Source organism: Centropristis striata, chromosome 18 (genome assembly GCF_030273125.1).
Source record: "Centropristis striata isolate RG_2023a ecotype Rhode Island chromosome 18, C.striata_1.0, whole genome shotgun sequence".
Taxonomy (NCBI): Eukaryota; Metazoa; Chordata; class Actinopteri; order Perciformes; family Serranidae; genus Centropristis; species Centropristis striata.
The window spans coordinates 11,948,754-11,969,074 of record NC_081534.1 but is presented as its reverse complement, the minus strand read 5'-3'; the positions used below and the strand labels follow the sequence as shown (position 1 = coordinate 11,969,074).

At 39.4% G+C, this 20,321-nt stretch overlaps 1 protein-coding gene across 1 annotated transcript; it reads left to right on the top strand.

The window, feature by feature from the left end:
• Positions 1 to 1,788: 1,788 nt before the first annotated feature.
• Positions 1,789 to 19,454, top strand: ehd3 (EH-domain containing 3). The gene is made up of 8 exons (XM_059356217.1): positions 1,789 to 3,085; positions 7,449 to 7,625; positions 8,303 to 8,400; positions 13,825 to 13,966; positions 14,111 to 14,210; positions 14,468 to 14,638; positions 16,075 to 16,239; positions 16,326 to 19,454. Exons 1-8 carry the CDS (start codon positions 2,859 to 2,861, stop codon positions 16,851 to 16,853), a joined length of 1,608 nt encoding a protein of 535 aa, XP_059212200.1. The 5' UTR covers positions 1,789 to 2,858; the 3' UTR covers positions 16,854 to 19,454.
• The last annotated feature ends 867 nt before the right edge of the window (positions 19,455 to 20,321 follow it).

Genomic DNA, 20,321 nt, shown 5'->3' with positions numbered 1-20,321 from the left:
GACAAAGCCTATAGTTAGGGCTGGCCGAGGCCTGCCTTGGACCAGCCCCTAGTTATGCCGCTATAGGCCCAATGTGTCGGGGGACACGATACACCGGGGCCCTCTTTCTCTCTGTCCCAATAATACATGACACAAGCTTTTATTTTCCCAGAGTACTCGCACTTTTCTCTGCTCTCTCTTCACAGGGTGTGGATCTGGAACTCCTGCTCCTCTCTCTCTCTATCTCTCCCTCTCTCTCTATTGCCCCCCCCCCCCCAACCTCTATCTACTCTATTCTACTCTGTAGACCTGCCCTGTACAACGACATCTATTGCACGTCTGTCCGTCCTGGGAGATGGATCCCTCCTCTGTCGCTCTCCCTGAGGTTTCTTCTTCTTTTTTCCCCTGCTAAAAGGGTTTTTTAAAGGAGTTTTTCCCTGGACGATGTGAGGGTCTAAGGACAGAGGATGTCGTACCATGTACAGTCTGTGAAGCCCTTTGAGGCAAATCTGTGATTTGTGATTTTGGGCTATATAAATAAAATTGATTTGATTTGATTTGATTCTACTATAATTCATTAATCTAATACAATTATTAGACCATTGTTTTCTTCAATTTCTTGATTATTTTAATGCCTGGTACAACTAATTTCTTTGGACAAATATGATGACGAGCAAGAATGGTCTTGTCATATTTTTTCATCCTTGTTTTTTGTATTTGTAATATAAATATATTTGTAGAAATTACAGTAGAACACCGTCAAATACATCAGAAATAAGGTGTAAAATTAAAAATTGTATATCACCCTATTAGACACTTTTAATTACTATAAATCAAAGAATAGCACAAAACTTTTACTTTTTTCTGTCATAAACTGGAAGAAACACACCGTTTTGCTTTAAAAATATAACATTTTCATGCAAAATGTATGGAGAAATACCATGATATGTGAATGAATGACACATTACCCTAAAAATAACCGGATTATTCAGTCTAAACTACAATTTTTGCTGATATCTACATTTAAATTCACAGTAGAAAACCCTCTCACTGTAATTTTTACGGTGAAGTTCTGGCAACCACAGCCGACAGTATTTTTCCGTCAATTAAACAGATTATTTTTTACAGTGCAGCATTGTAGAACAATGCAATTATTTCAATTTAGCCTTGCCACGGTCCCCCCCCCCCCCCCCCCCCCCCCCCCCTTTTGGTAACCCCCCCCCCCCCCAGGGGTCACGCCCCCCAGTTTGGGAACCACCAACAAAACAAACAATAGCTACTCAATAAAATTAAGGCAACAGATTGCACGCAATATTATTTATTAAATCTAACTACGTTACAAGTTGAGTTAATAACAACTTAACAGGAAGTGTAAAGTGTCATTTCAAAACGGACTAATTCTATTGTGTTGAATTCATTCAAAATTCTCTTGATTTATAATTACATACATATAAAGATTATATTTAATGTGGTCAAAATAAGTAGATTCTATCTCAAACATTTTTATATGAAAGTTACTTAAACAACTGCCTCAAAATCAAAGATGCATTTATATTTGATAGATTTTATCAAATATATTAAGTAAAATGAAATGACTACAGAATAATTTATTACAGTGCAATACTTTTTTCCATGACTGTATATATGAAAACCGAAAACGCACTGCATTGCCCACTGACATTATACATTGAACCTACCATGGGGTGGCGCTCTGTCGTCCAAAAGCCGCTCCTCCATCTCTCCTCATCCATCATGGCGTCGTCCTGCGCAGCTTCAGTTCCCCTCCATCACTGGGCGGGACCGCGCCGTGTCGGACTGCCAGGCGTTGGGCACTTCCGCCGGGCTCGGGTTTCCTTTGACTCGGCATTTAAATTGAGCTGCAGGACATCAGCTGCTGCTACATTCAGCGCCGCGCTGTAACAGAAAATAACCCTTAGCACTAGCAAGACAAGCTACTCTTATTTTTGACGCCAAACAGGCAGAAATAAGTGCTGGTCCTGAGGAGGTCCGGGCTGTTTAGTGGACAGAGGAGCGGGAGCAGCTGAACAATAACGGTGGTTGTGCTCTGACAGCAGCTCGGTGCATCATTTTTGGGATTCCTCTGCTAGCCTTTGGACGAAACTGAATAGCGGTAACGTGATGTTGTGCATGAGCGGAATGATTTAGGATTTTAATGGGCAGAGCTTGTTTTCTGAAATAGATTGGTAAACAAAAAAGAAACTCTTTGAATGCATTGGGTTTTTTTGGCCCAGGAGCACGAGTGGCCTGGACTTGGGAGGACCGATGGACTCAGTGATGAGAGTGCATTTAAAGGGTCAGCTTTAAATTCTGATAAAACATACAAGTAGATTTTTTGTTGTTGTAGTCACTAACGGAGACAAAATTAACCGTTAACTAGGGATAATATAACATCTGACAAAACCTCAGTATTATCAATAACAATAACAACAGTCACCACCCGTGAAGCACGTCAGACTGGTGTTTCATATATATATATATATATATATATATATATATATTAAATAGATGCTGATTTTTCTTGTTCTCCAAAACAGACTTTAAAAACATTTTCAGTAAAATATAACATCGAAAAAGCAGCAATATAGATTACTTTTTAAGAGCGTATATGCCACTTACTATCATTTTTGTTTAGATTTAAAGGTGGATCTTTATCTTTTTCTTTAAATTAGGTTAGATCTTAGCTCCATATTTTAATTTTGAGCTTGTCATATATGTGAGGAAATCTTTTTTCCCTAGTATTGTATCCCTCAAGGACATAACACATTTGTAGACATTTCATATAGACCACACACTTATCAAACAGCATCTTTGGCCAGTTATACCTATCAGAGGCTTTACTAGTTTAACTACAAGAAACCATGTTCAGCTGGCTGGGAACCGACGACAGGAGGAAGAAGGATCCTGAAGTCTTTCAGACGGTCAGTGACGGACTTAAGAAGCTCTACAAAACCAAACTCCTGCCACTGGAAGAGAGCTACAAGTTCCACGAGTTCCACTCTCCGGCTCTGGAGGATGCAGACTTTGACAACAAGCCCATGGTCTTACTGGTGGGACAGTACTCCACCGGCAAGACGAGCTTCATACGGTGAGAAAATAACACCACTCACACACACATATGAAGCTCTTCATATAGAAAGGGGAGTTACACGTAAACAAATGAGGGCACCAGAAAGATAGAAAGGGAGAGGCTGACACACCCAAACTGACTTTTCCCTCTCTCTTGTCAAGAGTGAGAAAAATTGTTGCTTGGAAAACAATAATAAAGACCAAAATGAAATATCAGCCGTTACCCACACACAAAAGACTTGCAGCCACACCTCTGAAAGTTTTATTGAATCCATAAAATGTTTATATGACAGGCAACATAACACACACATGCGTGCAAACACAGCACTGCCTGGTTCTGCAGCCCTCCCTGATGAGGTGTGTGTGTGTGTGTGTGTGTGTGTGTGTGTGTGTGATTAGACCGACAGATGGACATCTTTCACAGCAGGGTTTGTTTTCGAAACCTAGTTCCTAAAACATCATCTGGTGGAGATTAGAATTAGCCATTTAAGCTTAAAACAACTTGTTATCTTAGTTAATGTTCTGAACCCACCTTAATAGTTTTGAGTTTAGTTTAGTTTTATTAAGTTTTTATTAGAGATATATGACCAGAACAACTTGACACACAGTGCTGAGCTGCATTTAAAATCAATCTTCCAGCTTTCAGATGATGTACTTATTGTTGACTTGCTATCTCCCCCTAAAATTCCCTGGCCACAACCCCACTTATTCCCAAGGGGTAAAACATTTAGCAAAAAAGGAATTTTCGCTTGCTTATAACTAACTCAGTTACTCTTTATTACCAGTGTATGAAAGGTAATTAATCAGTTATTTAAAGTCATTTTGGACAAAAGTGTCGAATTTATGCAAACTTTAATCAAATCTAGATTTAAAATAACTTATTTTGTATAATAATAATGCTATATATTCAGAGTTTTGTGACAGCTTTTGACCTGGAATATTTCTGCTATTGGTGTATGTGTGACAGCGAAGATATTAGCAGCTGGGTGTTGGGCCTCTTTTGAACTGCAGTGCTGCTGTTAACGACACACACACACACGCACAGGCTTGCACTAACACACACACTCTTGGAGAGCATAGTGGGTAATTAGTGGGGTAAGCCTTTGAAAGCCAGAGAGAGGATGCTGTTAGTGACTTCCTGTTGTAAGACAGGACAGTGCACACATCCCTGCTCTCTCTCTTCGTCCTCTTCTGTCTCACACTGATACTCTCTAGATCTTTTTTGTTACTCTTTCACTGGTGACAACTCCCCCCAGTCAGCAGCCCGACATTGTGACAGTAAGATGCAGAATTTACAAACTGCTGAGTAACCCTCGGTCGGCATCTCGTTCATTTCATATCTCAGGCTCAGACTCTTGACGTGGGGGCAGGGCAGGGCCTTTCTCAGAAAGTTACAGTGACTATTTAAATCATATTTTTGCTTGATTTGAAATAATGAAAGAGTGAAGGAATGTCTGCCCAAGGTAAAAGAAGATGGATGCAAAGACGAGAAACGCTGATGGAGGGATATGTTGTCCCTTGTTTTTGGCGGTTATTCAGAGGTCAGTAATCTGAGCCTGTCTTCATTTTAGGCCTGAAATTGATAGATTTTCTACTTTTATGAAGAGCCGATCATCCCCAGAGTCCAAGTTTTCCTTCAAGGTGACTGGACACGTTTGCAGTGCAGTTGGGATTTCATAAGGAGTAAGACTTGATTTAACTTTGACGCTGACTTTGTATTCATGAATTAAGACCGAAAGTGAATTTTAGAGGCAAATACAACTATTAAGTATTAGTATTCTGTTTGGCAAATAACTGTGTTGTAAACACCGTTTAAAAGACAAAGGATCTTCTTGTAAGCATTGTATCCTGAATCACTGATATATCTCTGACAGACTAATATAGCCTTTATTGGTTTGGTTATAGTTGACACATGAGACAGAGACTTGATAGGACTTGACTTTTATTACATTAAATACTTTCTAGATATTGAGAAGTTGTTGTTTTTTAAACAGAGCAATGTAAGCAAACCAACAGACTGACAGTGGCCAACACATCAGCTATCATGGAGGGGGCAAGGCCAAAAATAATATAATTTGGATTCAGGGATTTTATGTTGTTGATGACAGTAGTAAGAAGAGAACAGCAGTATGCAAGGTCTGCATCTTAAAATAATCTGTGACAAAACCATCATAACATCCAAACTCGTTTGTCACAACAAAAGCCAAGGAGAAAGGCATGTGAATGTGTCTTTTTAACCATTTGGTTGCTTACTGTTGTGTCAACGTTGGATAGAAAGCTACATTTAAATTTTACAGCTCTACTCTCTAGTGTGATAGATTATTAGAATGCTATGACTCAAATTGTGACTTGTTTGACCTGAGCAATGACTGGACTTGACTTGTGATTGGATACGTGTAAGCACCTCTGGGCCTAAGCATAATCTTCTATTCTTTTGGCTCATAAAGGTAGATTTTAAGGTGCTTGCTTTAAATTTCATGAACTGTAACTATCAGTTTGTGGGTTGGTGAAGCTTGTGCCTGTTCAGTTTCATCTCACTAACAAAACTCTGACAACACAGAATGCGATAAAGGAAATGCCATGGTGTGAGTGGATATGTGGATTGAACACACATACACACAGTACATATGATATCAAACATACAATCTAGTTGTGCACATGCCTTGCACAACTTCTCCACAGAGAGCATGCAGAGAGATGGCTCTACCAGGCACTGCTGACTCCTCTGACAAGGTGCGTGTGTGTGTGTTTGGAGAAGATGTATAAGGGAACCTTCTTTGCATCTGGTAGCAGTTAAATGCATACACATCCCACACTCACACTTTGAATTTATGGGCCTTTTAGCTGTAACTCTTTTGCCTAAATCTCCTTTTTATGACCTGTGTTCACATTGCTGGGATTTTGAAACTCAACAGAAAGACACTTATCTTCATTTGCAGCGTGTGATGTCACTGAATTAACAGACGACCGTTCAACCTTTCACACCTCAAACAAATGAGATGCAAGTTGGCTGTGCTGCCATAAGATCAGGTCAAAAGTTGAACATAATACCCATTTACAGCAAAACACATTTACAAATGTGAGTTATTTGGGGAATTTATTATAGGTCTCCTGAAAAATGTGCCCAGTCAAAACCATGCATGCATAAACTGATGTCTGGTTGTCTGTCACTTAACCCTTTTCACCTCAGTCGGCTGTTTTTCATCATCAGTATGCAAAACAAACGCCTGGCAAGCATCATGTCAGCGGCAGTAGAGCTCAACCAAATTATGGACAGATTCATCTCCTTAGTCCACTCAGAATATTTTCAATTTAGCATTATTTAGGAACTCCAAAAGTAGTTTTGACATGTGTTTAAAGTAATTGCCCTTTAGGAACACTTAAGTGAGTCCAAGATTTACAGCTGTGGCTGATGGTTATGCTTTCTGCTTTATTACCATGTCCACTTTTATCAGTTTGCAGCATGTCACTCCCAGAGTGTGATGCTGTCATCACCACTAATGACAGTAGTCACCATGCTCTTGTGGTTAAATACTGCACTGTCCCTCCTGCCAAATGGATTTTTGGTCATGTAACTTTACTTTTGGCTAAAAACCTCGATCTTTGTCTCAACTAACCACATAACTTCATTCTGTTGAGTTTGGAGCAGTGGCTTCTTTTGTGCTGAGCAGCCATCCAGCATATGATCATGTAAAAAATCCCCCAAATTTTAGTTCCAGCAGCTTCTAATTCAAGGCAGACCTGTTCTCTGGTGATATCTGAAGTGCTTCCTACCATACAGACCAACAGGCCTTGCAGCAAAAAGCTTATCAGTTTCAAAATATACTGTCTTTGTACAGTTTTCAATTGCATATATCAGGGAGGATTAGCAACTTATTGCATTCAGTTATATTTGCTCTTGACAACATCCCAACTTTTTCGAATCAGGGTTGTACTGAGAAAAGTGGATGTACTACTTATGTAAATGTCTTTTATAGTTCAGGCAGTCTGCTGTTTCTATCTGCTGGTTAAGTGAAATATCATTAAAATATAATAACATTAAAACTTGTAGTCTTTTAGCTCAGACAGTGCTGTAGTGTGTGCTGCACATGTGGTGGGAGAATACACTGTGCATGCTAAATGTAGTGGGTGATTACAATTAAATTAAATGGGCAAACTTTTAGCCAAAACATGCTGCAAGAAAACTTAGTTTCAAAATTGTATGTGTATTTTCACCCCAAATAAGTTCACTATTAAAAGGTATTATCCCAACTTTTTGGGAATCAGGGTTGTACTTAAAAAAGTGAGAATGTCCCATTCATTCCCATCATTGTCACTATCAAAAACAACCCTTATCTTGCCTTGTTTTATGTAACGCTATGTTATTCGATATCCCCCCACAGCTACCTGTTGGAGCAGGATTTTCCCGGTATGCGGATCGGCCCTGAACCCACCACGGATTCCTTCATCGCGGTGATGCACGGCGACACAGAAGGAGTCATCCCCGGCAATGCTTTGGTGGTTGACCCGAAGAAGCCCTTCAGAAAGCTGAACGCATTTGGAAACGCATTCCTCAACAGGTAAACAACACAGTTGTCACACAAGATGACATGGAAGCAGATGCTGTCAGATATTTTTGGGGGTGTGGGCAGTGGAAACACAAAGTGGTACACCAGGGTGAAGTATGTGGACGACGGGGGAAAAGAGTGGAGAAGAAAGGGAGAGTGAGAGTACTAGTGAGAATCCACACCGCTGCTCTACATTCCTGTGTGATTGAATTTCCCTCTGCTCACTGGTCAGGCTTTTCTCTTTTAATGGCTGTTGTGTGTGTGCGTGTGTGTGAGAGAGAGTGAGAAAGAGACAGACAGAGAGAGAGACAGCCAGTCATCTTTGCAGAGTCATCCTTCTGGAAAAGGAAAAGTGCCAAAAAAAGTCTTTATTCTTGCAGTAGTGTCCTCGCTGTGAGGGCCCACCACTGGTGAAAGGAGACAGAAGAAACGCTGACTGTCAGTGGGGATTAGGGGGGTTCGCAGTGAGGACGACCGCTAACTTGTTAGTATTTATACAGCTGGAGACGGAGAGATAGACGAGGAGGAGGAGGAGAGAGGGAGGAAGAGGTCTGGTGTAGGATGATGTTTGTTGTTAAAATGTTTTACACTTCTGTCCAGTTTCTTTTAACTCTCCTCTCCTCTCCTCTCCTCTCCTCTCCTCTCCTCTCCTCTCCTCTCCTCTCCTCTCCTCTCCTCTCCTCTCCTAGGTTTGTGTGTGCCCAGCTGCCTAACCCAGTGCTGGAAAGCATCAGTGTGATTGACACACCAGGGATTCTGTCAGGGGAGAAACAGAGAATCAGTCGAGGTAAGACACACACTCTTTTGTCGTCCTCTGTATATGTATATGTTTATGAGTTAGCGAGTGTGTGTGTGCGTCAGTGTTTGTTCCCTGGATCTATTCAACTGCAGCCCACTGGTCCCACTGAACTCTGAGCTACGATGTCAGCATTTCTTTTGGATGTGTGTGTGTGTGTGTGTGTGTGTGTGTGTTTATTTTAGCTTTTAGCTATCAGGGGGATTATGCTTCATTCATTTCAAAGAGCAGGAAGCAGCGACAAAAAGATGAGCTTTGAATGTGCTCCCTCTCTCTGACACACACACACACACACACACACACACACACACACACACACAGCTGGGATTTAAAACTCTGAACACAGATTTTTAAACATGCACATTTACTTGATCTTGCAATAAACTTAAACAGTCAACAAACAGAGTGGCATGTTTTAAGTCAAAGTAGTCACATATGCTTCAGCTTTGGCTCGGAAGGAAAATTCAGTATTTGCAGGAACTATTTTCAGAGTTATTGCTGAACACGAAATGCAACCACAGTACCATAAAATCATTCAAAAGGGTTGTTAGATTTTCTTTTGTTGACACTTCATTCCCACTGAATGGTGCTGCGGCGAGGCCACAAACAAGTCACAGTCGTTGGACATGTTGCAGTTTTCTGTGTCCTCTGCATATTTCAGAGAACACTTTGGGGATAAAAAAAACCCACTAAAGACATGTGAAGCATTTATCGTTTTAACTAAATTTACTCCTGTTTTTGTGGAAAAAAAGTTATTGTGATCAAATTGGAAAGTCAAACAGACAGCGTATTCATTTAATTGTAACAATTCTTAGCTAGTATCTATAAAAATGAAGACGGAATTTATATAAATTTAGCTTATCCACTGATGATGATCTCCTGACACCCAGGGCAGCCAAACACTCTCTCCAAACCACTTTAATTTAAAATTAAGATAAGATGAGATATGATAAGCTTTTTAAGATAAGATGAGATATGATAAGCTTTTATTGACCACCAAAGGGATAATCCAGGTGTTTTATCAGCTCAAAGATAGAAATACGTGCAGATAAAAAGAAGCAAAACATTAAACAAAACAAGGATAAATACAACAAGAGGTATGTAAAACTAATATAAAAGTAGGAGTAAAAACGGAAGAAGAAAACACTAAAATAAGATACAGTGATCATTCTTATCTATGTTTGTTTTACTGTTGTTGTACTGATTGGAGAGACTACAGTGCGAGGAGAGGTTTCGGTGTGAAAGGCTTTCTTACAGTTTGATATGTGTCTGGCATGGCTGGCATTCCCAAAGCTGGATGGTGGCATTGCCATACCAACCGCTAACATTAACAAAAGAGCGTGGACAATAAAAGACTAGTAGAATTTACTCTTTCCCACATTCACACACTCTTTCTTACACTGTCAATGTTGGAATTTCTTTCAGTATTTTTTCACGCTGCTCTTGTCTGTCCATTAACTCCTCTTGTTTGTACTTTAGTCTTAATTTTACACTGTTTGAAGGTTAATTTTATGCCAAGCAGAGCCTATTTTCGTTGTCTCTTTGTGACCACAGGATATTAATCATTGACCTTAGAAAGCATAACTAAGAAAGAAGGTTTTATACTGAATAATTTAACAACACAAACTAAACATGGGAGTGCTGGCAATCTTGCTTGATTCTATGGAGATGATACTTTCATATGAGCTCATGCCAATCCAATAATTCCCACTCGAGGCAGTATTTCCTACGTTGTTCAAAAAATGTAGTGCATGGACAGTATCATGAAAGTCTGAGTGTTGACATGATTAAATATATAAACATACTTATGAAGTTCCAAAGGCTAAATAAGAACAAGGAACATATTCTGGTCACTGAGTTCAGCACATGACTTCATAGCAGGGTTGGGTCTGGATTAAAGTTCGTCCTGAGAATGTTTCTGTTGAGGAATAACAGAGCAAACGCTCCGTCAGCACAGACACAGTGTCAGATTTTGTTTACAATTGGAAGTGGATTAATTGAAGTGGACCCGCATCAGCTCTGTTCTGCTTTCTATTAGTCTTGTCCAAGTGTCCCCTGAACGTGTTGTCAAACCAAATAAGCAGCACAGTGAGGTGTGACCTTGCTGTTGTCTGTTGGATATAGAAAAAAACTACAGGTTACACTTAAACCTCTGCTGAGTCAGCACAGCTGTGTTTTCTCTGGGGACAGAGAGAGAGAGAGAGAGAGAGAGAGAGTGTGTGTGTGTGTGTGTGTGTGTTTGGAAGAGTTTGTTCATTTTCTTTTCACCCAATTTCACCCATTTGTTCATTGCATGTCATATATCATGTTTCATCTGTTTGTTGTGTGTCTCATTTTTCTTAATGCTGTTATTACTTTCCACTATGTTGCATTGTTTTCATCAGTGTGGGTATTTGTGTGTGTGTGTGTGTGTGTGTGTGTGTGTGTGTGTGCGTGTGCGTGTGCGTGTGCGTGTCCAGATGAGGAGTCAGGCTATAGCTGCCTACATAGATGTCCTTATGGAGGTATTGTAGATAATCAACCTGGGCATCAGCCAGCTGCATAAAGGCTAATTAAAGTGATACTTTGAAAAATGAATGGACTGTTGCATGTTCTTCACCAGACTTCAGTCACATGGTTTGGGGAAAACTTTATATACAGTATATGTGTCCCTGAGTTTATCATTTTAAGTGTTGGTTTCCTTCAGGTTTTTCCAGAGCAAGGTATTTCAACAATTGATTTTCAGATGCAGTGAGCTTTATATTCATAATCACAAATAAGTTTCTTCTTTTGTTTCATTGTTATATCTAATGTAATTCCCTTTGTCCAACACCTTTGTCCATGACATGTCGCAATAACTAGTGGATTTCTGTTAGTGACTTTGGTCCCAATAGTTCTGCCAGCACCAAAATGTTTAGTTGTGCTCGAAATTTGGTGGACAAATTGAAACACGCACACACATGCACACACACACAGGAAAAAAAAACTGTAAAATATATAGATACACCAAAAAAAATACTGAATTGATCTTTGATAAATAGTCTACATGTAAAGATTTGCAGCAGACAAATTGGACAATAAGTAGTGCTATGATGTTCGATGTTACAGTAACTGTGATAATGCAAATTTAGATTTGCAAAAAAAAGTTCACTTGTTATTAACTCGGATTTTAGGCATTTTAGGTGTGTTCATTATACTATCAAAATTTTCATAAAATTAGATTTAAAAAATCTAAATAAATCACCATCAGTACCGCAATATATAGTAATATATCGCAATAAAGAGAGTCGTGATATTATGATATGTATTGTATCGCTAGATTCTTGCCAATCAACAGCCCTGCGACTGTCAGGACAAAATTCATATCTTTCATTATAGTATGGGTTTAGGATATGAAAACCTGCAATGCATCACGTCAGTCTTGTTCTTCCCCAAATCATGTGAAAAGTGCTTCCTGTGAAGAACAATCCACTAAAATTCAAAATATCCAAGTTATCTGTCTCTCTCTTTGTTAATCCTCCACAGCTTTGCTCAAGCAGCAGTGTGTCCTCTGTTTCCTCTCAGCTGTGCTCATACAGGACAGAAAGATGCAGCTAAAAACAATATTTTACATACTCATTGCTACAAACTGCTAAACTTTTGCTCACTTTCAAGAGAGAAATTATATAGCACTCCACAACATTTGTTCTGAAAGATGACCGTTTCTTTTTTAGAATCGTTGGTAAAAGAACCTTTGAGGCATCATGCCAGCATTACCATTTAACATTACAATAAATGTACATATACATATATACACAGCCAGTGCAGAAATCATATACCCTGATTATAAATGATCTATCTACTAGGAGGAGCAGCAGTGCAGCTGCAGTAGCAATAGCCGCAGATCAGCAAGTATGTATCAAGTGGGATTTTTTATTGCAGCTATGTCTGTACAGTGAGGCTGCCTCCATGTAAACAAGTAAGGTGGACCAGTATGATTCAGAATAAGACATATTAAAAATGATTAAAATGCAAAGCTTGGAGACATGGACTGTGTATAAGAAGTGAATGTAACCTCCGGATCAGTGCAGATTAAACCTGCATTCTTTCTAATGGCCAGCAGGGGGCGCCTACACTGGCTGCAAAAAGAGGTTCAATTGTATAGAAGTCTATGAGAAAATGATTGTACTTCTCACTTGATTTATTACCTTAGTTAACATATTTCTAATGAGTTTATGGTCTCTAATTTCAATTTTTCTTCAAAGCAGTGTGATCTTAATAGTGGTTTAGTATAGTAGAGTATCCATGCCACTGTGTACCCTTAATGATTGTGAACTTCTTTTGCGTGTGTGTGTATGGTGTCCTTGAGATCTCAGTCAGATCCACCCTCTCATCCAAATATGGTCACTTCTAGCTCCAAAAAACCACAATGGTGATGGCCAAAATGCCAGACCTGAGGCTTTAAAACAGTAGTCTATAAACCAATGGGTGATTTCATAGTGTCTACGTCCATTTCTTTTATACAGTCTATGCTTGTAGATTTAGTTTGAAATTTTGAAGGAAGAAATGTTTTCACAAACATAGCTCTTCAAAATAATCCATCTGACATTCACTATATTAACATAAAGCTTCTTCCCACTATCAGTTGACAGCAAACGGCTCCTAGTTGCTGTCCCATAATCTCCGCTGTAACAGGTTCTCATATGCATCTTTCAGTGTTGGTTGGAAACTTTAGCTCACTAATCCTTCATTCTGTTCTTTTGTTCTTTGTTCTCCTCTCATATACTGTGGAATTTCTCCTGCTAAGTTGTGTCCTTGAGTGGGATAGAAAGTCAAAGGAGGCAGTGATATATTGTTGCTGACAGACTTAATCATTGATTCATTTATTCATGCACTATGGGGGCATTAATTAGATCATTTACTCATTGATGCATTCATTACTGCCATGATTGCATTTTACAGAAAACATGTGAGTTAAATAAGACTACAAAATGTCATTGTTTTTGGTTTTCTTCCCCCTTCATTATTTAGCCTGAAAAAAGCACTTTGTTGAACCTTTGCAGGGCTGCCTCCATCTGTAAACATTCTCTTCTCTCAGCATGTTGCAATATGGGCGTCCTTCTTACTGCCTCCTCTATGACCCGAAGCCATTGTAATAATGTCCTCCTAGGAATATTGCAACATCACAGTTGAAGTTCAAGTTTTGATTATCATCAACTGACCTGTACCTCAAAAATAACATGAACATGAAGTGCCTCTCTGTAATGCTGTTTTGTCATGTATGGGATGAGAGCAAAGAAACACAAAGTGAAAGGATACACAATTAATGATTTTTTTCTAACGTCTTCTTTTTTTTTTTTATCTTAACACTCCTATCCCTCATCTAAAATCATCATTTTACTTTTTATTTAACACCCCCACCTCTTTTTTGGATCCTCTCCCTCATCCTCCTCTCAGGCTATGACTTTGCGGCTGTCTTGGAGTGGTTTGCAGAGCGAGTGGACAGGATCATTTTACTGTTTGACGCCCACAAACTGGATATCTCTGACGAGTTCTCAGAGGTGATAAAGGCCCTGAAGAACCATGAAGACAAGATCAGGTACTGTAGGGTTGACTTTCAGACATACCCAATTCTAGACAACAGAGATGTGAATAGTTTATAGCAGCATTATACTGTCAGCAGCTCTTTGCTTTCACATAAATCCACTTCAACACGGTTCTCTGTTCTCATTTTCTTTGCCAGGGTTGTGCTGAATAAGGCTGACCAGATAGAGACGCAGCAGCTGATGAGAGTCTATGGTGCCCTGATGTGGTCACTGGGAAAAATAGTCAACACACCTGAGGTATAGTAAACAAGAGGAGTTTGGGGTTTTCCACCATCATCATTTTTGGTGTCTGTAGCCAGAAATTCCAAATTTGGGCAAAAGGTCAGAGCCTGGGGGAACCTGAGATAGGCAAAATGTAGTTGTGTGCATGTCCACAAAACCTTGGTTTTACAGTTGGTGCTGACCAAATTATTAATGGTGATGCAGCTATTAGCTGGATTGTGCCTTTTAGGTCTTCTTTTGTTGATTTGGCTGTCTGTCTCCCTCACTGATAGGTGATCCGTGTCTACATCGGGTCATTTTGGTCCCATCCGCTGTTGATTCCAGACAACAGGAAGCTGTTTGAAGCAGAGGAGCAGGACTTATTTAAGGACATTCAGTCTTTACCGAGAAATGCAGCGCTTAGAAAACTCAACGATCTGATCAAGAGGGCAAGACTGGCCAAGGTAAGGCACGAGTGAAATACAAGGACACTCACTGATGGAGAATCTGCTGTATAGCAGCAAGAGGGGATTCTTACTCTTCTTGTTTGGGGATGTTATTGGACGTGTTTAGGTTTTTAGCACAGGTGTGTGTGTTTCCTATTTATTCTTCCCTTCACTCATTCGCTGTCCCCGCCCCGTCCAGCTGTTAACCTTGACAGAAAAACCTTGTCGTTGTCGCAGAACCAATAGACCCAGACAAATGTCCCTATTCTCCTCTGAGTGAATTGTTTCCTGTTTCCTCTCCGGACAGGAAGTCAGGTAGGAGAGGCGACAGTCGGCCGATGTATTTCGAGGAAACGCAGAGGATGTATGCGTGTATACACTCAAACACACACATGCACACATAGATTCATCAAACAGAAAGTTGAGTGCAGTTTTCCTGTCTGACAGCTGATAGGGTGTGTGTGTGTGTGTTTAGCAATGAGCTTCAAGGACACAAGGTGGATTTAGAGAGAGACACACACGCACACACACACACACACACACACACACACACACCCATCACCAGAGCAACATAATAAATAAGGGTTTTCGCATTCCTTTAGCTATGTTCAATTTGTGTTGAATATTAAAAACAAATGTCAGCAAAGGTAATCCAAGAGCTTTACTGTCTGGGTAATGTCCCAGGACTCCAGGGTTGCAACAGTCTGCTTCTTATGATGTTACATGTAAGACATTTATCAAAAGCTCATCTCCCCCCAGAAAATATAAGAATCGTGACAATGAAAGTTGGGAAGTAACTGGAAGTAAACTTGGTTAATTTCTTCATTAATTATTCATTGTTTATTGGAAAAAACGTATTTCTTGCTGCTTAAAAGACTAAGTGCAGATATCTGCTGTGTTGTTGTGGTCAAGTAATGAAAGGTCAAATTTAAAACTACTTATATAAAACCTTAAAACAACAGCATGTGCAATATATGTCCCTATAAATAATACATTTGCTTCCCATGAGACCTAATGGATGAACTACTCTCATTTTGTCTCATGGGGAGTCAACAGTTAAGGTCATTGCCTAATCCTTAAGACTTTTGTTATGTCAATCCCAATTTTTGATACTCTCTATGGCATTCATCCTGCTATATATAGGGGAGATTGGGGTTGGTTGAAGGTCACAGAAACAAAAACTTAACATTATAATAGTGATTTGTTGACCTCCACTCATCTACTCTGTTGAAACGTGGAAAAAGTCACATAACATTGGTAACATTTCAGCTATATAGTACCAAAAGTCAATAAGAAGTCTGTATTATAAAGTATTATAAAACTTAAATGGGCTACATTTTTATTTAGGATTTGAAAGTTGTGACGAGTGATAGTAGCTAGTTAAGATCATTTCATCACGCATGTCCTTTGTCCTGTTGCTGGTGAGTAAATTAACTTCCACTGTCACAATGCAGGTCCATGCCTACATCATCAGTGCACTGAAGAAAGAGATGCCCACTGTGTTTGGGAAGGAGAACAAGAAGAAGGAACTGATCAACAGTCTAGGAGATATTTACAAACGCATAGAACGAGAGCATCAGATATCACCTGGAGATTTTCCTAATCTGAAGAAGATGCAGGTAAACTGCAAACAACAAAGGAATGTAGATTTATAGATAAAGGTTTGAATAGATGACATCTAAACTTATTGTTTGATATCTTCCAGGACCAACTCCAAGCTCAGGATCTCAACAAATTCCAGGCTCTGAAGCCCAAACTCCTGGAGGCGGTGGATGACATGCTGGCCCACGACATCGCTAGCTTAATGGTCCTGGTCCGCCAAGAAGAAACCCAACGGCCCAACGCGGTGGTGAAGGGCGGTGCGTTTGACGGCACTTTGGACGGCCCGTTCGGCCACGGGTATGGCGAAGGAGCTGGTGAAGGCATCGACGAAGCAGAGTGGGTCGTGGCTCGTGACAAACCAGCTTACGACGAGATTTTCTACACATTGTCTCCCGTCAACGGGAAGGTGACGGGAGCCAACGCCAAGAAGGAGATGGTGAAGTCAAAACTGCCCAATACGGTGCTGGGAAAGATCTGGAAGCTGGCAGACATCGATAAGGACGGGATGCTTGATGATGAGGAGTTTGCGCTAGCTAACCATCTGATAAAAGTGAAACTGGAGGGACACGAATTGCCATCGGACCTGCCTGCACACCTGGTGCCTCCTTCTAAGAGGAAAATACCTGAGTAAATGTAAAATTACACCAACCCCTGACCCCTTAAACCTGTAAGTAGACCCACACAGAGGAAAGTATCCCAATAAGAATAGGAATATTCCTGTAGCATTATAGAACAATGAAAAATATTTGAATGAAAATAGAGCCCACATCCAACTCCCAATCCTGCTCTGTTGCTGCAGTCTTTCCTTCACTTTGAGATACAAATATTACAACAAATGTTCAGTTACATTTAAATTTAAAAAACTGTTAGCATTTGGAATCAAATGCTACATTTCTGTAGCGCTAAAATGGCTTTTACCAAGTTGGAAAAACTGGATCTTTAAAGTCTTTAGCCCAGTGTCTTCTGTATTTAAGGCTGAGATACTGGGATCTGTTAGGTTGGACAGGTGTTATGATGTGTTCACACCAAACAAAGCAAATTTTTCATGTAGCATGATTACATACAAAGTCAATGCAAAGATGGGGAGTAAATGGGCGATTTGAGTAATTTGTGCCAGGCAACTCTAATACGCAGCATTTGCGCGACACTGATTTTGGGATCCTTCTGCATAGCATAACCGTGATCGACTCAAACTCCATTCAGAAAACAACCCTTTTAAAAGTGATTTGCTTGTCAACTTGCAGACAGACCTGATAAAGCATGAATTCAGATTTTTTAGAAATGGTCTCATCATGATGTAATTATATCTGCATACTTTTGATTCATTTATTGCATTTTGGTCATCCAGATGCAGTTCTGGGATGTGTTATGTTATGATCCCAGACACGACAGCGTTTGGTTTTCCGACTACTGTAACAGATAAAAAAATGCAACAATAGTGGTTTCTTCAACAATGGTTGATGCAGCGTGTAAATACAAATTACCCCAATATGTTCCAGAGTTCAAACTTTTGTGAGTAACAAAAGGAAGAATTTGCTTGACTTGCTGCATTTGGTGTGAACACATCGTTAGAGATGTTAGGACAGCTGATATGGTAATTAGTAAAGAAAAACAGATTAAAAATCTCCAACAAGAAACACTGGAATACAGCACAATTTAAGGTGATCCAAACTACTTCAAGCAAATGGGAAGTTGTTGTGAAAGTTTGTCGGAAGGATCATTCAGGTAGAAGGGTGTAAAAATGCGAAATATTATTGTATTATTATCTGTAATCTATACAGTAAACATATGTTTGATTGCAGTATTTCAGATGACCGCCAAAAACATTTCACAATTCTTGCATCTTGAGGTCCTGTGTTATTTTCGGTCTCCTGGCACGGCTGAGAATTCTGCCTTTTGTTTAATAGCGACATTTTAAACAGCCACAAAGATTTCCTGTCAAGTCGCTTGAGAATTCACCCAAACAAAGGTGTAGAAGCACACACACACACACACACACACACACACACAGAACATTAACACAATTCTGGTGATATGGTTTGTCAGCAAAGGACTACACCCACTCTTCATTAAAATCAACATTTTAAATGTGATATTATGCAGATGTTTATTTGTGTGAATGACATCACCATCATTTTACTGTAGCATCTGGATTTGACTTACTGCAATGAAGGTGGAAAATGTTTTTCTAATGAGAAACAAGCAGGGGATAAATAAGATGACAAGCGTCTCTTTTATGATTTTTACATAGCTCTAAATGTCATTAACATGTTTGGAAATACTGTGACTATAATATGGAACTATATATAATGGGTATTGTTAGGACACGTGAGTGTGCCAACAGTCTCAGTATAAATGTATTTTAAGGACTTTGAATGTTGAATGTGCAGACGTTCTCGGTTCTGTGTGGGCACATCCTGACTATTGTATGTATGCATATGACCACATGTAGTGTTATTATTTGTAACGTATATATATGTATTAAGTCTTAAGCATCTCATAGGCTACTGAGTCGGGGATAATTAAGTGGGTTGCTAATTGAAAATGGTGATAACAAAACACTAATCAACACATTTTTCAAATGTTTTTGAAGAAAAAATTGGCTTTTCATTTCACGTGTTTAAATTGTTCAATGTAATAAATGTAATCTCATTTCATGTAGCCATATGCCAGTATGTGTGTATATATACTTCACATTAGGACCATGTTTGTGGTTAAGTCTTGGTCATAAGGTGAAATGCTAAACTAACTAAATTTGGGTTCCCACTTGGTAAGAAATGCTCCAGAATGGACTTAACTGAAATATTTCCGGCCCTTTTGTGCCCCTCCCTCCCTGTGTGTCTCTGTGCTGTTACTGTGAATCTACTGTACATAATAAGACTGTTTGCATTCCATGAACACAGATTAGGAAATCATCCACATCATCTCGGATGCTTTATGCATCACTTGCTCATATTTCACAGACGAGCCAGATCAGATCAACAGAGTAAATCTAAAAATGGATGTTTGTTTAATGTGCATTCTCTGCAAAACAAAGTGCTTGAAATTCACAAGTTGTTTTCAGACCCTGACGGATTGCAACATAAAGTTCTGTGTACTGGTAAATACACTAAGTGGAAACACTGGCGTTATGGTATTTCCTCTGTTTTTAGATGCTTTGCTAAATCTGTACTTCACTGCTTTTCTGTCGACATACACAGTCCAAAAGTGTAATAAAAGTTAATTTACTCAACTTTTTTGCCTTGTTTTTTTGTGTGTGGAGCTTTTAGAGTGGTTAGTGGCTATATTTTTCACAAGACAACATACATTTGTATATAAAGCTGACTTCCTGTGAGAAAATCAGACAGTAGATGCAGTTCATTTTCTTTAAGTTCTTAACCCAACAGTTGAGTGAAAATCCATACTAACTCAGTAAGGAAGATGTTAATATTTAGATTATAACTCATTGTTTCAATCAAATTTGAAAAAGAAAAAAAATCACACTAGAAGCTCATGTCTTCATTCCTGAGCTTGCAAGAATGGATTTTATGTTCAGATAGATAGTAGCATAATCAGAGGCAGACTGTTGCACAAAAAGTGCACAATAGAACTGATAGAGAATCAAACATCTTGAATTAGTTAATTTCTGGGGTGTATCAATACAATGCACCCAAGAGACTCAATGAATTACAAAAACATGTTGTGTTTTGGTCCCAACTATTGAAAAATAGAGGAGAACATACTGTATGTTAACCTTTTCCTCTTCACCTCTGCCTACCATACACCCATTTTTGTATATTTGAGAGCAGGACAGGGGGTCTTTAGGGGGGGATAGCAGGTCAACAGTAGATGTAGAAGTTGTGAACATTGAAAGCTTGGAATCTGAAGATTCATTTGAGAAGCTCAGGATTGTGTTAAGTTTTGGTTAGGCTTCTATTCAAATTATGAAAGGGTGTGCACATTTCATGAGGATCAGATTATCCTTGAGGACACAGCAGGTCATTTTATGTGAGTCAGTCCATTTCTGAAATTCCATGACTGCTTAGGCACCCCAGTATGAAGACATAAGCCAGGGGTGGCCAACCTGTGGCTCCAGAGCCTCATGTGGCTCTTTAGGCCG

Bases quoted from the DNA above. Each gene is read 5' to 3' on its own strand.
- ehd3 (XM_059356217.1), top strand. From the start codon at position 2,859: ATGTTCAGCTGGCTGGGAACCGACGACAGGAGGAAGAAGGATCCTGAA. The intron at 3,086-7,448 runs GTGAGAAAATAA...ATCCCCCCACAG, and splicing joins GGCAAGACGAGCTTCATACG to CTACCTGTTGGAGCAGGATT. The intron at 8,401-13,824 runs GTAAGACACACA...TCCTCCTCTCAG, and splicing joins GAAACAGAGAATCAGTCGAG to GCTATGACTTTGCGGCTGTC.